Genomic DNA, 22,117 nt, shown 5'->3' with positions numbered 1-22,117 from the left:
AAAACACTAAACGTTGCCTATGGCTGACGATTAAGTTTGTTTTTAGTGTATTCTGGAGCTCGTCTGTATTGAAGCAAATGAGACGGTGAACACTACGACCGCTGCTGTACGGAAGTTGGGCACCTTTGATTGAATTGAATTTACAATGTCACGTACAAAGGCTTCACAGTAAGTTTCAGTGGATTCCCTCCCGCATTGGCATTGCTGGCAACGAAAAAGCCGATGCAGAAATCTGACATTCGAAATCACTTTGGGTCACTTTGGTTTCCACCACATGTGCCGTGCGTAACCAAGAGATTTCGTCGAGAGGAAGCCTCATTTCTATTTCGAATAAGGAGAGGATCTGCTAGTACACCAGCATGGTTATTTAAAAGGGGGCGCATCAATTCTGCGAACTGTACCGCATGCGACGAGACGAGTAATATTACTAGGAGTAATCGCCGATCATATGGTACAGAACTGTACCGCGATCTTAACATACTCAGCATTATTAATCTTGTGAAATTCAATGCTTTTATATTCGCATATCGAGCAATTAAATACCATCACCCTCTTAAATTTGTCTTCTTGCAAGGACTTACCAATACAAATTACACGTTTTCTCTGAATAACAGCTTTTTCCTAAAGTCCGCACTAACCACAGTACCAAAAGAGTTCGTTTTGCTTTAATTAAATCGTGGAATTCCTTGCCTTATAATATTAAAGCTGCTGTTTTCGTGTCATCGTTTAAACGTTTGCTTCGTCATTTCATTCACCAATAACACAATATGGCAAATGAAATAACCCGTCCTTCATTGTTTTTTGCTGGATAATGACTATGTATTCATTGACTAGAATCGTTTAATCACTGAAATGTTTGTACGTGCTTAATTATTTAATTAATAATTCTGTTAATGCTCGTATTTTATTGCGTTTGTTTTTTATTACTCTTGGTTTTGGTGTTTAGTAGTTTGACATTTCATAGAACATACCATAGGAGGTCCCCTTAGAGTGTTTTCACTATGGGACCTCCTTCTGTACAATATCATATCCAACTTGGCGTATGCTTTTATCAGGATAGACTTCGAACTTCAAACAGGAGACATGGAACACTTTCTGGGGCCTGCCCGAAATTGCGAGGACGCTCTGCTGAAAAATCTGCAACAAAAGGACCTTCCGCATACGTGCCTGCAACACCTTGTGTTCTCCAAAGGACCACTTATAACCCGCGAAGAAACTTCACGTCTCCTTACCGCATTCTTAAAAAAGATTGGTCTGATGGAGATGTGGTGAGACACCGCAGTGACTTTTTTTTCTGATTGCCAGACTAAATCCGCCTGTTGCTACCTAGTGTTGCGTACTCCAGAGTAGCGTATCGTACTGCTGCCGAGTTGTAGCGGCGCCTGCCTATCGAAGCTCGACCGAAGTTACTTATTGGGTATCGTGGCGTTGTCGGCGGGCTGCAGGCATCCGGTAGAACATGGAGACCAAGCGAGGACGAGACAATTTCTAGTGTGAAACTTGCACGGTTTGTTCAAAGGTTGATGAAATATGAAGAGAAGAGAATGAAGTGATCAAAAGTACATTTCGGAGCCCCTTAAATAGGCTCTCTACAATCGTGGGAGGGATCTTGCTTCCGTCGACGTCACGTGACAGGTGCAGAAAGCCTGCTGCAAGGAGGAGGCCATCCCGCCTCCTGGAATTGTAGACGCTTGTCCGTCTCCCTTGCGCGTTGCTGGTTCGTGGAAGTTCTCCTTTTGACCGTTCGAGGAACGGGTCCCTCTAAAGTCGCACACGCACACATAAAAGAGGCCTGTACACTGCGGGGCTTCCGCCAGACCGGCAGACACTGGAAATAGTCATGGCGAATCAGGAAGTCACGTTTCATTTCGACGAGGCCTGGTGGAAAAAGGTCGGGTGAGAGAAACTTCTTTCTGCACGAGGTGCGGGACGCCAACCACAGCAGGCGAAGTCACGCCTCATTTCGACGAGGTAGGGTGAGAGATTTTCGGTTGAAATTCCTTTCTGCACGTGGTGCCAGACGCCAACCTTAACAGCATCTCCGGCGGGGGAGGAAGATCTCGACGCGTAGGGGCCAGCAGCCGCTGTGCGAGGGATCGACGTTTCAGTAGAAGAATTCCCCTTAGAGGTGACGAACCCTTAGTTCGTAGCTGGTAGATTCCTGGGAGTGGTCATCAGTCCCCGTGGCGCTTTTGTGACGCTTTTGTGACGCGCGTCCTTCTCCCCTGAACACTAAAAACAGCCATTTCTTGAAAGCATTAAGACGTGGTTATTAAAATCAGCTTACAATTGGCTACGCTTCGGAAAAAAACGTTTGAACAAACGTGAAAATGCCACGCAAACCGGGATGAGCATGAGGCTTTCGTTACTCTAGGGACAACGACTCAAACCGTCGGCATTGCCGTTAAGCTTATCCTTCTTGTAGCGAATATCGAAGCTGTACTGTTGAAGAGCCAAGCTCCAGCGCAAAAACGACCGTTTTTCGTAGACATGGACTGCAGCCATGTGAGGGGACAGTGGTCAGTTCCTATGGGGAACCTTGCACCAGCGATATAGCAAGCTAGCTTCTGCACCGCCCATACTACGCAGGCGAATTCCTTTTCTGATGTACTGCATGCTTCCTCACGAACTGAAGGCTTTCTACTGGCGTACAGTACAGGGTGCTCGTTCTCGTCATCTCTCTTTTGACAGAGCACCTCCCCTATACCCCTGTCGCTGGCATCGCACTGAAGAATGAATTGCTTAGGGTAGTCGGGCGCGTTCAACACTGGCCGACTCGTTAGTCCATTCTTCAGCATACTAAAAGCCTTTTCTTTTGCGTCATCCCACTTTACCGTTTGTGGTTCTGTTTTTCTTAGAGCATCCGTTAAAGAACTCGCAATCTCGGAATACTGCGGGATATATCTTTGGTAATAACCGCCAAGAAAAGGAAGGGTCTAATGTCCCGCTTGGTGCGTGGTTGCGGGAAGTTGTCTATTGCGGTCAGTTTAACCTCGGAAGGCCGACGATGGCCTTGCCCTATTAAGTGACCCAGATAAGCTACCTCCTCGCGCGTCAGCGCGTGCCTGACTTCACGTACTCTTACCCGCCGTGGTTGCTCAATGGCTATGGTGTTGGGCTGCTGAGCACGAGGTCGCGGGATTGAATCCCGACCACGGCGGCCGCATTTCAATGGGGGCGAAATGCGAAAACACCCGTGTACTTAGATTTAGGTGCACGTTAAAGAACCCCAGGTGGTCGAAATTTCCGGAGTCCTCCACTACGGCGTGCCTCATAATCAGAAAGTGGTTTTGGCACGTAAGACCCCATGATCTAATCTTGACGTACTCGTTTGAGGCGTGGTAACACTGGGTCGATACGAGACCGACAAGACACTCACGTCAACGATTGATCAACTATTTAGTACAGTGCGTCACTGAAAGCATTTTATCATACCAAGCCGACAGCGACGCAACTGACGAGCGCGAGTTGTCGCACAGCGACGGGCTTTCTTGTCGACGGCACCGACAATATCAGCGTGCCGACCATCGTTCGACCAAACCCTGTGCGAGCGGCCATCGAACTGACAACGCTAAAGCGACAGCGCCTTCGCTTGTATATATAGTTAATCGCGCTAACGGTGAGTCCAAACATGCCTACTAAGTTGAAACGCGCAAGCTTCAACCCTATCAAGCTGTGCACATGAAGTTTGTGGAAATGTTGATCCCGTTCAGCGGAGGTTAAGCCTCGTCGTGTTCGTGCAGCCGCTACCGGCGGACTTGAACTGAAATGTCAGCAGTTAGAATGAAGGAAAGTGCTCTGATAGTTCATTTCTGTCCTTAGCGATTTGAAATAAAGTACACTTCGAGCGGCGCGTACACAATAACCGGCAAGTGGCGACACAGCGCTGTGCCACTATCTGTACGTCACCGTACCCGGCCGCAGGTCTCATTCGCTACGTAGATGGGTGGGTCTGTGCGTGTTGTTATGCTCACAACTTTATCGATTCCAGCGATGTACTGTTTACCTCTGCGTGAAATAGGAAACAAGCAACGGTGCATTCGGTATACAGCATCATAAACAACGGTCCTCGCTCAGTATCCCAATGGTGTCGATGGTGATATCCGCGTTTTCGCGAAAGAACAACACCGCCTAAAAGTGAGAACTTAATGTATGCGAGCACAGCTTTCTCTAATGATGTTTTGTGGCAAGCGTGAACTGTAAGTATGATGGAGTTTAGAAAAAGCGAAAATCGGCATTAAATATACAGCCCATAATATGTTATGTGGATCACAGTTGCCGCTGTTTAATTGGTTCGGCCGGTCATATTGACTCGTCTCAGTGTGGAACAACCCGGCACGTATGCGCAGATACGTATGTTTTGCTAGGTTTGACATTATTTTATATCAGCGATGCACCTTTTACACAATATTTATCGCTAATAACGATCTGTGTCTGTAGATGTCGATGTAAACAAGTGCACCGCTATGATAAATCCGGCGCGGAAGGCTGCACTCTAAGACTTCTCGAATATGCGAAATGTCTAAATTATGTTTAAAAGGAATACAGAAAGCGAGCTCCAAGTGCAGAAGTCGTCGACAACTAACTGCAAGGCATCCGTGCAGGCAAAGGGAACTCAGCGTGCCTTCGTCGGCGGCACTGTTTGCACAACGGCGCACTCAGGCCTGCTCACACAGTAGTCGTTGAGTGCTTCATGGCTTCCAGGAACGACATTCTGCCCAGGAGAAGTCATTAATAATGATTCGCGATCCACAAAACGCAAAACTGACGCGCACTCAACGTGGGCGCAGGTACACTAATCAACCGGCGAAAGCCCCGGCACCCTTCCAAAACGTTTCCAGCGGTGTGCGGCAGAGGGCAGCACAGGAAAATGAAGAAAGGGCGGATTGTAAAGCAGCGACCCGGTGCGTCCATACCGCATGCAGAACCCGCAGCAACTGACAGAGGAGGTCAACCAAACGCACATCCGCGTACTCTCCTCCTCCGCGGCACTTCGCTCAACGCCACCTAGAGGAGCTAGGCGGTGTTGCTTTGCCGCGCGCTCAGCCCGCTCCTTCGTACCTTCCCCGGCGCGCGATTAGCTTCTAGGGCGATTCTGTTCTACACCTCACCCGCCGTGGTTGCTCAGTGGCTATGGTGTTAGGCTGCTGAGCACGAGGTCGCGGGATCGAATCCCGGCCACGGCGGCCGCATTTCGATGGGGGTGATATGCGAAAACACCCGTGTACTTAGATTTAGGTGCACGGTAAAGAACCCCAGGTGGTCAAGATTTCCGGAGTCCCCACTACGGCGTGCCTCATAATCAGAAAGTGGTTTTGGCACGTAAAACCCCATATATTATTATTATTCTACCCCCTCCGGGCGCGTCCCTTCCAGGCGCCTTCCTCCTACTGCGTTCGCTTCCATCGATGCTTCAAACATACCAACGCCGATTTCACTGGCGGCCCATGTGCGTCTGCGCGTAATATTTTTACACTAGCACACCACGCGCAAACTATGCATCACAGATGCTGAAACACTATTTACACTAAACTGCCGTATGTTGTAATGTAATGTAATGAGGAGGGAAGATAACCGATGGTCATTAAGGGTTACGAACTGGATTTCAAGGAAAGGGAAGCGTAGCAGCGGATGGCAGAGAGTGAGGTGGGCGGATGAGATTAAGAAGTTTGCAGGGACCACATGGCCACAATTAGTACACGACCGGGGTCGTTGGAGAAGTATGGGAGAGGCCTTTTGCCCTGCAGTGGGCGTAACCAGGCTGATGATGATGATGATATTTGCAGGCTTTGACGTAAGCACACGTGGTGGCGCAGAAGTCCTTTGTTGTTTCACAGGACTGCTTTTCTGCAGTAATTATTTTCTCGTAAATGCAAGCATGTATTTTCTTAGCTCTCATCTCACTCATTGAGTACTCTTTTGGTTCTTGTCGTGATAGGTCGAAGGGTGTTGCATTTTTCACCATTGTCTACGTTTCTAGTCTGTAAGCTTTTTTTCCTTTTTTTGGGTATTAGACAAGTTGTCTTTCTGCAAGTTGCTTTTGTTATGAATATTTATTGCAATGCGTGTATGAAATCGTGATTACTGTCAGTTTTTGTGTTCTTGCCCCAGTCGAATTGCGTAGGGCTCAGGAGCTCACCAAGCTGGTGCCCTTCCTTCTTTAGCTCCCTGCTGACTGGAGTAGAAATTGTTTGATTGAGTGCTTGATTGATTGATTGAATTAGAGTGACAAGCGTCCTTGCCGGGCAGAAGAGGGCTACGAAATCACGCACCTTTCTTTCTTTCCGTCCCCCACCGTGTGCCAAAAATGTGTTTTGCTCCGAACGTGATTCGTGGGGAATACCTTGTTCCCAGTTGCCGTTAGAAACGCAGTGACGAGCTGCTTGAGCTAAGTGCTGTGTTTTGGACTATACGCGAACAGTATTTGAATGACCTACGGCCATTATTCACCCGAGGTAGCCGGGTTTAGAAGTTTGGGGTGCAGCGCCACCTGGATATCACAAGGCATGTGCATTCTACTTGATGCCGTCTTGCTACTATGCCACAGAATTTCCGCGGCCAGGCCTGGCGAGACGAAGACGATGACGTCACAAACACCGCTGCTTCCCATTGGATCCCCATTGGATTCTATAGTAGTCGGGCCAGTTAGCATGACGTCATGAGGCGGAGTGCGCAGGTCTTGTGCTAGTTAGGTGGCCTTGTGCAAGCTTCAATGCCATGTGCTGTTACATCACGGGGAAAGCAGATATTTTGTTGAGAACTTCATTGGGAAATTAACTTATTATTAATTAATTTATTATTTGTTTTTTTCCCACACGTATGCAATACGCAGAGAAAAACCAAACCAATTTTCGAACAAATAAGGGGTCAGAGCTTTTGTAGCGACACCTGAGTCAGGCTTGGGTTGATGAAACGGATAATAACAATAGCGGCATATGACAATAAAGACCCAGGCCTTTCTTTTAAAACTGCACTCTTGCGCATTTCATTTTTAAATTACAAAAAGTCTCTCGAAGCCTGCGTCACCTAAACTCGAGCATTACTGTTTGTTCCGGGACGCCTTTCGATTAATATTTTTACAATTGGGTACGGCTGCCGGAATGTCGTCATCGACAGTGACATTTTATGTTATGCTTTACTTTATACGTATCACTGCTAGTTCTTTATTTCTTTTAAAAGTATTCTTGCTCCCAGCCTGCTAAGTCGCGTATATGTCCATTTTTTGTAACCTTGTTTACCAATGCCTACGCGTTGCCTATAGAGATGGCCGACACCGCAGCACGTGGCGATTGCGGCTATGCGAAAACAATTGGTCATGTTCTTTGTTGCAGTACAGTGTGCAGAGACAATCGCTTTCGGTCGTGCTGAACCAGTTGTACGACCAGCCTCTATCCGAAGAAAGAATTCTGAAACATCGACGCGACTTAACGCCGCATCAGACAGCCGTTCAAGCGCTACTGCGTTTCTTGAGATCGACCGGCCTGTGTGAACGTCTGTGAATGGAACTGCCTTTCCCGTTAGCTGTTCTCTCTTTTTCTTTCGTCTTTTATGCGTTGCATATTGCAATCACTCAGTTCAGCCCTTGGGCGTGGCCGGGCAGCCACCATTGAGGGTATGAGCCATTGTTCATTGCTGCGCGTCTCATATGTGGGTCTATTCTCTTTTAAGTTTGCTATGTTTGTTACTAAGTTGCTTCTATTTTTATGCGTTGCATATTGCAATCACTCAGTGCAGCCCTTGGGCGCGGCCGGGCAGCCACCATTGACCTTTAGCGCAACCACGTGACGTGACGTCACGACAGCCGGAGGAAAAGCTGGGCCCCAACTCGCGCAATATGCAACGCATTCTTGGCTTAACCAAGCTAAGCCTGGCCATTTTTTGTTGATCTTTTTTTATCCCTCTTTGTCGTCTTTCCAGCCCCCATATCTCCCCTCCCCCCGCCCCCTCCTCCGCCCAGTGCAGGGTAGGAAACCGGAAACTCGCCTTGAACCGAAAAGGCAGGGAGGGGAAACTTCCGTGCCTTTCCTCTCTCTCTCGCTTGATTCAGAAGAGAATAGCTTTTGAATTTCCTTTTCTTATCTTAGCTTGTTTGAACCGCCTTACCTTATGGCTTCCTCTTGAATAATTTCTCGTATCTTTCGCGTCAGCCATCCATTCCTCAGCTGATACCTCACAGTGAGCTCACGTCACAACTTTGCATGAAAAAAAAAAGACAGCTACAAACGTGCGTTTCCCAGGTCACCAATGGGGAACAGATGCAGCACTGGCGACACAGTGCGCCACTGTGCCTACGAATAAATTCGGTCGCGATCGCCGAAACGGCGACTTGGCATCCTTTTCTGGAGCGATGAGGAGGCACATTCTCATCGCGCTTGTTTGTTTGTTTGTTTGTTTGTTTGTTCTTCCTTTGCACAAATGGCACGTGCCCAGCGTGGGCGTTTGGCCAAGAACTGGGCGGTTTGGAGAAAGTGGACGAAAAAAAGAAGTTTAGGAAAATAAATGCTAGGGGAATATGTATTCTTCTCGGTGTTCAAAGTGGAATGGTCATCATGCCATTCTGCGTGTACCTTCTTCGTCCTTCGTCAAATTGCGAGCGCTGCACAAACTCCATCAAGAGGCACATCCTGCCGGCGCCTTTCATTCGCAACGGTTTGCAACAACCAAGTCTCTGTTTATTGACGTTCGTGTACAGTTAAAATCAACATACCCTTCTTTTTTTTCACCTTTTGTTCGTCGAATGAAACCCGGCTTTGCACCCACCGAAAGTGTAAGCTTCACATCTTGACTCGCGAAAGAAAACCCAAGGTAAGGATGACAAAAACGGCAGCAACAGGATATTCGGGAGCGACGAACAGATTTCTACAGGGCACAACAAACTGGTCGCAACCCGTAAACAGCAGCTGTGTCAAAAAGTTTCATAAAACATTTTACTCGGTACACTCCACAGGTTTGGCTCAGCAATTCCTGCGTTCTAGCCGAAACATGTATGCTGTGCCAGCTTTCTCACTTGCCCAAGCACGAGCGACTAAAGCGCGCCGACGTAACGCCACCAGACAGTCTTTCTTTGATCTTCTTCGTTCGATCGTGCGCGCGGCGTGTGTAACGAATGAAGCGACTGCTTTTTAATGCAACTCTGAAAGCGATAGCTCTCTCTCTACTGTCCCCACTTCCGCGATTCAGCCGCAATAAGCAGTCTACCGCGCAGGAATCTCCCATCTTGTAATTCAAGTGCTCAAAGATAACTCGGCCCACACTGTGGCCAAACAGAGTAAACCGCAGACTGGCGGCTCTGCTTGGCTACATTTCAGATTTTCTTTGTTAGGAAACTTCCGGCGACTTCGATACTTCACATTCTTTAGAACCTGTGTCCGTGCGTGTATGCGACATAAGTGTGCCAACCACAAGGTCACTGAGAAAAACACAACTGAATTTCTTCGTAATTAACATGCATAAAACTGAAATTGAGAAGTGCACTGGAAAGTTCGCGATGCCAAGTTTGGACTACAGTCCTAAACTTCAAATTACATTCGCACGCAGAGGAGAAAAACCAACTTTATCGCGCAATCCCTGGTCCGTATACTTTTGCTCACCGAACTGAAAAAGAAAAAAAGATGTCATCACTTGAATCGCAAATATTGAAAGGAGGTCACCAGAGCAGCCTGGAAATGTTTTGTCACTTTAAGTAATAGGATATCAATCACATCACTTTCGAGATTTTCAGGCAGCATTGTAGTTCCCCTCAGGTCACAAAACCTTCACTTGCAGGCGCCGGGAAAGACCTGCAACGTTTCTTCTACTCGACTTACTTTTCAATGACGCTTATTTCTAGAGAGCCTTGTTACTTGTGGTTCCAGCAGTTACACAACTGTCTTGACTTCTGTGACATATTAAATGCTTTGGCATCGCCAAGGCGAGGAGCTCAATGTTTTGCAATTGTAACCAGAGAAACGACCGAGAAATAACAGCTGCAATGACGACTCGACGAAGAGCAGCCTTGCGCTACGACAAACATTTACTCTGCTGTATACTTCAGCTGATCACTCTATCAGGGCGCCTCAAGCCAGGTTATAATAGGAGACATTAAGCGACCCCAATAGACAGGCGAGTCAAGGTGAGCTTTATTTTTTTTCTCCCTCCGATTTCAGGAAACAGGACCATCGGTGGTTGCCATTCTCTGCACGCACGAAACGTTGCTTTGAGGGGCGGAGTGTAGCCACGCCACTGGCGTCCATGTCATCACTCCAGGCCATCATGTCCACACTCAACGTGTTCCAATAGTTTCACCGGTGTAGCACTAGTGTCGCACCGGTGTCACAACAATGCAGCGCACGAATACGCGCGTCTCACTTACTGTATTTTCTTTATTAACTTTCTCTCACCCGCAAACTACAGACAACAAACGAGAAGATATTTCTACAGAGTCAAACAAGGTGCGCGCGGTACACCGTATCAAAGGCGTCGCTTGAACATTTGGGCCATGTCGTATGTACAGGGTGTGGCAGAGCGGCGCGGTTTCTTCTTCCCTTTCCTCTACTTACAACGCGTCGCGCCAGCAATTCTTCCCGCGGAAGAACAACACGTATATGTATACGCCTGCGCACTCCACTAACGCGGCCATTTAATACACACGCACACATAATCGCCGACTGCCGCCTGCTACTCGAACCTTCACGCTGCTTAACTGCTCGGAAAGAACGCGACGAGAAAACAAAGGTCACGTGTCATGTGTGTCAGCGCATGCGCATTTATGCTCGTGTATGTAAATGTGTACTACTCTTATATGTATACATATATGCGAGTTCGACGCCACCGTTACTGGCGATTTGTACATTTTCAGAAAGAGAGAGGGAGCCTGGGAAGGAAACGAGGGTGCCAGAACTGGAGATCGGTGGAGTGCGGGGGGGGGGGGGGGACACTGCCTCGGCGCGGTTTCGTGCTCCTACACACACGTTCGGACGAGGCTCACTCTTCGGAGACGCTGCGGTCACGTGACGGAAGTCACGTGGTCTTATTCACGTGCCTGCGATTCGGCCCGCCTGGTGAACCGTGCGACTTCCCGACCTCCTTCGCCCACAAGACGTATAAAATCCACAAGGACGTCGGACTTTGAAAATCGAATAGCCGAAACAAAACAAGAAAAGGAGAAAGAGAAAGAAACGGTTACAGCGAGATTCGAAAATTTTGCTAAGAGTCGGCTTGAAGGAAGGAAATCAGGGGTAGGCGGCAGATGAGGGATCCCGCGCAGATTGTCACCATTGATGTGAGAAGAAGAATGAAATGATTGATGTCTCGCCTGGATTTTTGCCATCAGTCCAGTAAGAAATGTTAAGGAACAACGGTAAGAAGAGAAAAAGAAGAAAGCACTGCATGTAATGTCATAAAACGCTTTTTCATCTCTGCAGCGGTAATGTTAATCTTATTATTGCGATACACGTAGTAGCACATATTACTTCACAATGATACCATTTTAAAAACCGTTTCTTCCTTTGTCTGAGATCAACAACAGTAGTCACTACGTTGGGATGTCCTGAGCATTTAAAGCGATTGTATGCAATCGAATCGCTCGTTTAAATTTCTTCAAACGCACTGGATAGTCTTTCATGGAAATACACGAGTAAGCCATGTATCACGAAAGCACTGGCGTTGTTCACCGGCCAAACTTTTGCGGACTGAGAACGTTAAGTTCGCAGTCTTTGTCGAAAGTTTCGAAGCCACTTCGCTCGTGACTGACTGTGCTATGCGGTTTCTGCTGGTCCCTGACGACATTTGAAGCTGGACCTGCGTTTAACGTCCCGACTGGACAAACCGTAGAATGAGCTACGAAAACGTTGGAAATTTTCCTCTCTTATTTACTTGTTCTGTCTTGTCACCTAGTCATAACCCTCGTGTTTTGTACTCTTGAAAATGTTTAGGTGGAATTCGGTAGCTTTTGTAAGAAAAGTGTTTTGGAGGCTATGGAAATTCAGTAGAAATCTTCAGAATACTAACAATTAAGTTTGTAAGGGAAAGTATCTGGCAGCGCTACAGGCTGCACAAGCTTTAGAAAGAGTCCTCGGTGTTCAGAGACCGGAATCCCTGTTATGCGCACTATGGGGAAAAAACAAAAACTGATGTGCCCGATTGCCCCGCCTTCATCGACTCCACAAAATAATATATACGTGTTTATTTTTGGATGCTATCTGATAATGCGGGATTTTTCATTATGGGAGCTATGAAGTACAAGCTTTTATTCAGAGTAGGCTACCTTGGTGGATAGCGCTGACGAGGCGCAAAATGACCTGGATGCTTTTCACAAAACCTCTATGTACTCTGTCGCTTTGTTTTATTTCAATTGTACCTTTTTTGTGCTTTTTTGCGTAGATAAGGTTTAGGCGGATGGGTAGAGACAGAATGAAATTAAAGTACTATACTGTGGTACGCTCACGCGCTTTTTTATTACGCGGCTCCACAAAATAATATATATTCGCATAATAATATTCGCATAATATATATTCCGCATTAGTTTGCGGAATAATTTTACTGTCTAGTGACGTACAGACACATCTACACCTCCGTATGCAATGGTCCGCTCCCGTCGAGCGTGTGTACTTAGAAAAACAGCACAATACTACCGCGTGTCTCACTTCTTACATCTACGTACGCAACGAGCTTGTAGCAGTGACTCCAGGGTTGCCTTGCTCGTTCGCTTCCTCCAGAGTTTGCGTGTGGGCCTAACACTGGAATAGCCACCTTGTTTTTTTTTTTATCTCAACGCTTTTGAAAGACACTATAATCTACCGGAATACGCGGCAGAGAGGCTGTTTTGATGCCCTACAGAAATTTCCGCCTGGGTTTCTAAACGCCAACATGCTCACGTACACTCGAACTATTCGCTGGGGGAGCAGCCATATTTCACGTTTCATCCGGAAGTCCTGCCCTGTCTGTTACATATTGCACCTGCGTGTTCGTTCATTACTTTGTCGCTGCTAACACGTCGCATAAATGCGCGCTATGCGAATGACGGCCACCGATATTGTGCTGACAACGCACGTACAGTCATCGTCAAAACGCTGCGAAAGCACTCGGCGAGTGGAAAGATTGTTCACCGTACCCTATGCTTAGTTGTTACTTAAAATGTCTCAGGCGCCTCTTCAGCTAGAAACATTACGGTCCTCCAAAATGGCCTCCTGTTTTGGAGCTGCGGAATCGCCCGACAGGACCCACGATTTGGCCATGAACGCACGGTACCGGGCAGTGGCTTGGAAAATTTTGACGAAGGGTGTAGTAGCCACGTTAGCGTTTCGCAGGTTTTCGTCCGCTCCTGTGGCGGAAAACCACAGAAAAACTTCACTTTTTTTTTTCTGCGGGATAGCTTATGGCTGCGTTGGATGCGTATATTCTTAAACATGGAGATAGTCAGCTGTTGGGTCGACAAGCGCAAAACCAACTTCGGAACAGCGGCGAGACCTAATTCCGGCAGGCTGCCTAGATAAGTAGCTAACTGTGCCATCTAAACGGGGTTCTGAAAGGTGGTGTCAAAGCTGTTCGAGATCGACGAAAAGAAATTTGGTACGGGATCCAAAAGGAAGCAGAAATCCGACATCAAAAGCAAACATGATGGCCGAAACGGGTTGCCAACATAGTAGGTTTCGTTTGTGCCGTAGCGCTGCTTGTTACGTCGTGCTGTTTGGAGGGCCACAATGCTACTCACACTACCGCACAAATCAGCACATAAGCTGCGACGATGATAATGAAATAAACTGCACGCTAAGAGGAATTTGGCAATGCGACATTTTTGTTCTCCTTGCTTATGTCAATTCCTTCGCTTGCTTGCTTCTTGCGTGTGTGTTGAACTAACGTTGGCAAGAATGAAAGAAACAAAGGAACACACAAAACAGTCCAAAAATGTTTTGTCTTGGGATTAATGTGATTACTGAAGTCGAAACGACATTTCTTTTATTGTTAGGTGATTATTCGTAGTTGTTACTTGTGTACGCGGCTAAATATTGGCTCCAAGGGTAACCTCCTCGGTCGGAACAATTATTGTAACTCACGGTAGTAAAACAAAAGGCTGTGCAACTCGCCTCACTCAAAATGCATGCAGTATGGGTGTGCGGGACTCTTGCTATACGTAATCGGCCGCGTTCGGCGGTTGCGCTAGTTGTCTTGCAAAGAAAATAAACACTAGAGCCACGCGCGGCAAAGATTCCAGCTGATTACGACATACTGACACGCTGGAGAGCAGAATGAACCCGTTGGCCGAGAAATATCTCGTGCTGTCCCTTCCCCCCCTTTAATTTACCTTCCAGCTGTGTGCCCTTTCGCGGTTTCTACTTTAGAATTCTTTGCCTTTCTAGCGGTCGGGAAAGGCTGTCGAGCTGCAACGTGTCAGCTGATGGATATATTGTTGCTTCATATGTGCAAAATCGAGTTCGAAGGATAACGAGGACACAGCCGAGCCTGGCAAAATGATTTTACTTAACGAGCTTTCGTTACTTAGAACTAAAGGGGCTCATAGTTTTTTCAAGCACACTTCGCCATCTTCACACTCAAAGAAGGTAGCTTTGATTAAAAAAAAACAAAGAACAATTCAGGAACCCCCGAGCACTTTCAATGCATAGCATGTGGTTCCTCTGTCTGGTGGTACAGACATATTGCCAAGCGCCGCTGAAAACCTTGTACCAAAGAAAAAAAAAGAGCGAGAAGAACAGGAAGAAAAAGGAAAATGATGCCTTGTGCAAACAAATACGAGGTGAGATTGCTTTTAAACTGACAGCTCACTTCAAAGCTGCGTGTGCAGGGATTACCGTGCTAAGCTACAAGGTTCTTGTATATTTCGACTCCCGCTCTTCAAGTGGAGCTCGAGCCATCATTTTAAACAAGTTTACTTGACTCGATGCGAGTACTGAACGCCTTCAGAGGTGCCATCTGGACAACCACGCCACTTAATACCGCTCTTTAGTCACCTCTGCTGTAGGCCAAGTTCCAGTGGAATGAATGATGCTGATATGAAGGCGCTTAGCTCAGTGAACAATTCTCTGTTTGTGTCTCCTTTCCTTGCATTAAGAAGAAGGTAAAATTTTGAGCCATGCTACAGCTTGTATTAAACAAACAAACAAACAAGCAAAAACAAAGCGAGCAGCTGGTTGAACCATATGTGCGGCCATGCTGGGTGCTCAAAGTTGCTTCGTAAGAAAGAAAAACCGCTAGAAGCAGCGGAGCCGTTTGAAACCGCACACGACCTCTGTGCGCACAACGGGGTCGGTTTATTCAGCTCTCCTGCGTGTCTTCCTCGGCGCATGTCACTCAGTCACGTGACCCATAAACGAGAAAGGGGGGGGCACGCGAATTGGGTGCGCTCGCCGCACGGGTGCGTGTCGAAGCAAGCGCACGACTCTCTTGTCAGGTACGGAGCGCACGATCTGTGTGTGTGTGTGTGTCTGTGTCTCACCGAAGGAAAGAGAAAACGCCTTCGATGGTGGGATCAGGGGAGCGGGGATCTCTGGAGACCAGGCAGGGCCGGATCAAGCGAGCTGTTCTTGCCTCACTCAACTGGAACGCTTTTGAGCTAAGATGCGCGCAATGGATGGCTTGCTTTTCGAGTGCAGTTCGCGCGCCTGTGTAGTGTAGTTTTGTGTAGTGTAGGCGTGGCTTAGCGTAGTTTTGTCGGCAGAAGAAGCGACAAGCTTACGGGTGAAATGATAAAGGCAGAAATAACATCGCGGCATGTTTTCCAGATGTGCGAAAACCACAACCGTGGGCCTTTCAGATAACGAGTTGACCTAACCAAGAAAAGTAAATCGCGCATGCCAAATGGCGGTGTAGTTTCAGGACTAACACGGCTCGCTGAAAGCTTTGTCGGTAGTTCGCGCTTGTCTGTCGTCACTTCTGCCGTCCGTCGTCGTGTTCCTGCACTACGATTTGTTGTAATGTCGAACCCTTTGCCAATGGTCGGTCATCTTCGCTAGTACAGAGTCAGCATTGGTCGAAATTTTCTCGTAATAACTCTAGCGTAAGATATCTTTGTGAATACGGACCCTGAACTTCATTTCTTGCACAGCGGGCTCTGCTAGAGCTGCTTTGCTGATTTGTGCGCCTCTGTGTCGCTCATTTCTGAGCATGCTCGCATTGCAATCATCGTTTGAGCGCTGGAAGTAGGGTTTGAAATTTGTTAACAAGAAAGCTGGACGTCTCACGCACGATGCTGCGGAATGCGTTCTTCAAGAAGTCTCGCAAAACAAGCTTAGGCGACAGTTTCGTCTTATTGCGAGGCTTATTAAGTTATAAGCGCAAGGTCGAACAAGCGTTCAGCCTGGAAGTTGCTACGGAGCAGCTGTAAAGATCAATGTCTGCGAAAGTTTTGGCAAAATATCAGTGCAGTCTTCCAAAGCGTGCGCCGCTCTTGCCGATTTTCGCGTCAATTTGGTATGGTTAACGCACTGTTGGAATACACTTTAAACTGTTAGTTAGGAAAGACCAGTACGGTTTAATGGTGAAGCAAATGTACCTTGCCTGCTTAGCCAAAACTATTACCGCAGAAACGTAGCGATCTCTAGACTGTGCTCAAATTTGATTACACGGCCGAAGTGTTTTAATTGGAGGTTTGTTGCTCAGTCTGTTCATAATTTCCTTTTTTTTAAATTTTCACTTGACAACAATTCAAGCTCATTAGGCAGTATACCTCCAAGTGTGATTCTGTTGTGATTTTGGCTTCCGAGTTCGCAAGCAACATGGCAATCGCAATCGCAGTGCAATCGCTACCTGCGATCGCGCTCACCCAAAACTGAACGCAACGTAAAAGCTCGCTCATCCGGCCCTGCTCCTGTCTAAGGTTACCGAGTTACAATGTGGTAATCACGTGACTGCAGCCGATCACGGAGTCAAACACTTTCACGACAAACCTGCGACAAACTAAACGTGATTATACTGTCAAGCAGACAACCGTTTGTTTTCGCGCTTGCCGACTCCGAATTCCTTCGAATCAATATTAAGCAGGAAAGCTGAATAGAATGACGCAGAGTCAATACTAGACGTGGACGCCGCTTGCCGTTCAAGCCGGGTTCAAACGAAGTCAGTGAACAAGCCTGTGCAAAGATTTCGCCAGTCCGGTCGTTGGGGCTGGGTGCGGAAGCTATAACGTGGTCGGTTAACGCTCGGGACGACATACCTTAACCGATATCTTTAAAGCTGAATCTCACGTGATTGTAAAACATTGAAACAAAAGTGCCACATCTTACTTTGTGTGAGGACAGGAGTAAAAAGAAAATTGGCTTTACATTTTGATTCAATGACTACAGGTAGGTTCATTCTCAATCATGAATAAGTGGACACAACCTGCAACGTCTTGCAAGTTCATTCATTTTCGACCGAAGTTGACGAGTAGACCTACGGAAGGCAACCACTAGATAACAGCTCTCACGTTGAAATGATGCTCAATCTACATGTACCACCCGCAATAATATGATCGTAAAAGAGTCCCATACGAGGCTTTCGTTCAGTCGCAGCGAAATCACCCCACAGCGAAGTCGAGTCTAACATTGGGTATGACACCGAGGTGAAACCTCTAGCACGTGTGTGTTTGGATTAACCGTAGATTTCGTGTGTAAGACGAGACCTTCCTCATCTGCAAAGAACGAGTTTCGTCGGCCCTTTTTCGAGCATCAGAAATCGAAAGCAAACCGAGACGTCAAAGCGAAATCGTCCTCTTGAAAACCGCCGCATTTTGGAAAACGAAGGAAAAGTCAGTCTGCAGGAGACGCATCGAGTCTGTTGTAGCGAACAAAAACCCAGATTTTATTTTGAGATTCGTTTTATAAATGATCTACCTACAAGGCCTTTCCAGTTTCCATGTTTTTCTGTCAACACTGACAGGGCGCGCCACTCTACCTTGGACAACTCGTAGGTTGCGCCTTGAGAGAACACTCGGCCTTACTGTATACAGCGTTTCTTATAGGACCTAACTGCATGTTCGCGGTGAAAACGGAAAAGCGTTTCTTGCCCGTGACGCGACTATGCAAAAGGCTTTCTCTGTGATACGAGGTGTCTCAAGTTCTACGCCTATCAAAAAGCGAAAGAAAGGAAACAAGCCGGGTTAACGGAGGCTGCAGTGCAGACACTGTTTCAAGCCGTGACGCACTTGCTCTGGACAGCGCGACAGGACCTTCAGAATGACAGAGTGCACAGAAGGACGCACTCGGAAGGATGAAGCCTAACTTCTCGCGACACTAACAGCGTGCGCTGAGAGATTTGACTGAGACAGTGGCCAACGGATCTCGTCAGATTGAGCCGTCGAAAATGACGTCCGGCGGGTGCACCATGCTTTGATCGTGTTTCGTTCTGTCTGTGCCACTTAGGCACGGCTCGGCTTGGCTCGTCTTCACGGCTAACTAGGTATGCTACATGCATGGCACCATGCGCGTGCCAACTGGGTTTCGAATTTAAACGCAGTGTGCGCCTGTCTGAATTATATACTTCTAAGTAATCAACCTCCACAATGGTACAGATAGAATACATACGGGACATGCCCCGCATGTTTCCAGGCATAGCCACATTCAGGCCATTATAATTGTACCTGTATTGTTTGGATATAACTCTCTTTTAGGCCGGTATTGCGTTCTGCCTTCACTCTTGCGATCATCTCGCCATTGGTGTTGATAAGCTTTTCTTTATGGTATGTTATTTGCTGTATATTCGTTTTCTTACACATTACCTCTTAAATTTCTGCAAATCCTCATTCTTAACTACGTGCGCTGGAGCAGGCGTTGTAACACTTTACATTCACTTCGTTTGCTTCTTTTTCTTTCGAGAGTTTGAATGAAGTGTCCTGCGGAAGGTCGAGACTGAGAGGGGCACCATCAGCTACAGAATCGTCGCTGTAGCTTTACGGTGTGCTCAACCATATACTTCGAACTTTAGCCTCGGCCCTTCGCTCGTTTAAACAAGTGCGAACCGTTATTTTCACTGGCCAGAGCATGCGCGGCGACGTATAAACAAACTCTGCGCCCTACCAGCCCGACGCGTAAATTTGCGAAGGCTGGAAACGCTAACGACGTACAAACTCAGCTTAGCGCTCTTACATGCACGCACGCACACACACGCACAGACTAACACGAGCAATACACTGGCGCGCACTAACAATATACAAGAGGGTCTGCATCGCTTCCACGTTCAAGTCGAAGGCCCGTCAGCTTATGTTGTTCCACTACTAAAACAAGTCTTCGCCTCAGTATCTCCGCATACCCACGTCAACACACCTTCCTTACACCTTCATAAACGACCATTCCTCGTACACAGAACTTTGGTGACGTAATCTATTCGCTCGGAGAACCAGCGCTCTAAATCTTCTCGCACACTGAACGACAGAAGGAATCAGGGAATACAAAAACGAACTAACGCGTCCTGTCGTGTTGGTTGTGTGAACCCGAACTGGGCTGCCGACGTGCTCAGCGCGAATGCCGCGTGATTAAACGGCTAGCTGGTGAAGCAGCTTGCTCAATTCTAGCGGCTGGCGACAGTTTCGCGAACTCAAGCTCAAAGCGTATCAACATCCACAGTGAAGAGCTACAGAATGGCCATCGGGAACGGGAAGTGTGAGGCTGGGTGAGGAGAGGGGTGAACGCTTGCCGAACGCTAGGTGACTTTCACATCACGTGTTCGCGACGCAGGGCACAGTATGTCAACTTTTTCGCTTTGCCGAGCCTATATATATATACGGAGAACAAGGTACAAATCCCAGTTTCGTAAAAACTAACGTCGGCGCCGGTGAGAGAATACGGCCACCGGCGTTCCGACTCTGACTGGAAAGTCAATGTCTCGGGGGCTCTCGTACACATTTCCGAACGTACACTGATTGCAAAGGTCTTGTACATGTATGCCGCAACAACGGCTACACCCCCGGCTCGTTACACTGTAATATGTGAGCCGGGTTCGAAGAAAGAACCAATACACCACCGCTCAAGAGTTGTGGCAGTACCAACTGCAGACGCGTGTAAACATCGGTCACTCGAAAAACCCCTCATTCCTCACGTCGCTTTAACACGCCACAGATATCCCGACATCTTGAAGTGTACACAGGTGAGCTAACCTGTGTTTTCCACACTTCTTCACATGTGTTTTTTTCCGAGCAATCTCCAGCAACAGCAACTGCCGACACCTGTCCCAACGGACAGCAACTCCTTCGAGGTGAAACAGAAACATCACCTTATACCTGTCCACCCGCACTACCCGATCAGGTTCGTCCGTTAGAATGATGCTATGTCTTCTGAGTCCGGCAGCAAGACGCGTCTACGATTTGCAATTGTTCGTACTCTGGTTGTTGTCCAGTGCGAGCAAGTGGCTCAGTCCTGTCTGTCATGGACCAAGTCGTGTCCACCACTCAGAAAGAAAGACGGCATTGCGAGAACAGCTCTCAAAGGCGGCTGAAGCCAGGCGGTTGAAGCAAGACACGTGACCACAAGGATCAATGTACCATATTTGCGCTTTTAAATAAAGTACTCACGATGTCCATGCGGCTCGGTAATGATGGTTTTGATTGCTTCCGCGCTGCAGTAGCGATTGTTTATCCTGCATAAAAAGGTGGCCACGTAGGACTGAAAGTTCTCGAACTTGTCATCTACACAAAATTTAGGCGGGCTGACGTAGTAGCAGAAGACATGAAAATTAAAGTCGTGATACCTAGCCGCGACCCTGGCATTTGCTACTGAAATCTTATCGACAGGGCGCTGTGCTATGGACGATGAGTTAGAATGATCAGATTCAAAGGTGGGAACAACAAAACTGGCGAAGCAGCACAAAAGCAATGTGCACACTCTGAGCTATTATTTCAAAGGGAGAAGAGAAGTGAATCTGCAAACAATCCTTGCACAAGAAATATTTTTGTGTGCTTAACTTCTTTTTTTTAAACATGTCTTTCAGTGTCAGATATTGGCAAGAGCATTCACAAAAGGGAGTTTTGAGCCCCGGACAAAGCTCCCTCACGGCCTCGGCTAAAGAAATGGCTCCGTTAGTCGTTTGCGTCTTTACCACTGTGGAAACGGTTTCTGCGCTCTCCAGTCGTCTCCGCCTCCCTTTCTTGAAATTGGTGACTGAAAGTATTGCTCACTCTCTTTAACCTGCCGAACTACAAGTTTCCTGCCATTCCTCCGTCCTCGCGAATCTCCAGCCAGATCCTGCAGACAATGCCGTCTTCACAGCTTCACCCGCCGTCCCAGTGTCTTCTCTACACTCCTCACCTGCCATGACCTTCCGCCCTTGAGCACCTGTTCTTCGCCTTGTTGGCGAGAACCCTACAAACACTACCACTACTATACACTGGCGCCCGGCATGCAGCCGAAACCACAGCCGAAGAACACAGCCCTCCCGCAGGAGGCGGTGGTGGCGGCGTAGGCAGTTCCACGACTCTTTCTCTCTCTCCCTCTCTGCAGTTTTCCCTCGGCACGGCGCGGCGAGCGGGCCACCACCACACAGCACAGAGAGCGAGGGAAACGAGACACGTTGCATATTGCGCCGAGTGGACGGGGCCGGACACCCTCCCCCTTCCCCTTGGTCTTTTTCACATTTTGAGCGGTCGAGACGGGGACGCGAAGGCTAGGAGCGTTCCTCATAAGTACTCGACGATATCACACTTGATGGATGGGTAGCTGGAGTAGAGGGCAGTCCTGTCCTGCACCATACGGCTGAAGAGGAACGGCAGCAGCGGGGCGCCGTCGGGTTCGATCAGCGACACCGTGGCGGCGCCCGACGGGGACGTGGCCTGCTGGTGGTGCGAGGACGACGGCTGCTCGGGGCCCCGCAGGGCTCCGAGACTCTTGGCCCGCCGCCGCACGCTCATCTGCTGCTGCTGCTGCTGGGGGCTGGCCTCCGGGGCTGCTGGCGCGGACGGGTTTGCGGTGGCGGCACCGGTGGCGGGTGGAAGGAAGGAGAAAACGAGTGTTACGAAATGGCGAATCTCAGAAGAGTGCAGATTTAGGTGCACGTTAAAGAACCCCTGGTGGTCGAAATTTCCGGAGTCCCCCAATACGGCGTGCCTCATAATCAGAAAGTGGTTTTGGCACGTAAAACCCAATACTTTAATTTTGTTAACCTCAGTAGAGTGCAGGCAGCGTTCTTATGCAATGTGTCCTTCACCTCGTTCCTCCCA

At 48.0% G+C, this 22,117-nt stretch overlaps 1 protein-coding gene across 3 annotated transcripts in view; it reads right to left on the bottom strand.

Moving 5' to 3' along the window:
- Positions 1 to 10,355: 10,355 nt before the first annotated feature.
- Positions 10,356 to 22,117, bottom strand: part of LOC139049765 (gamma-aminobutyric acid type B receptor subunit 2-like) — a 388,195-nt gene continuing 376,433 nt past the window's right edge. For all 3 annotated transcript variants that reach the window (XM_070525572.1, XM_070525574.1, XM_070525573.1), the window contains one exon: positions 10,356 to 21,843. In XM_070525572.1, coding sequence (XP_070381673.1) covers positions 21,578 to 21,843 — 266 coding nt within the window. In that variant the 3' untranslated portion in view covers positions 10,356 to 21,577. The remainder of the gene's footprint in view (positions 21,844 to 22,117) is intronic.

The sequence above is a fragment of the Dermacentor albipictus genome, chromosome 9 (assembly GCF_038994185.2).
Source record: "Dermacentor albipictus isolate Rhodes 1998 colony chromosome 9, USDA_Dalb.pri_finalv2, whole genome shotgun sequence".
NCBI lineage: Eukaryota > Metazoa > Arthropoda > Arachnida > Ixodida > Ixodidae > Dermacentor > Dermacentor albipictus.
Note: the sequence above shows the minus strand (reverse complement) of the source record. Positions and strands in the feature narration are given on the sequence as shown.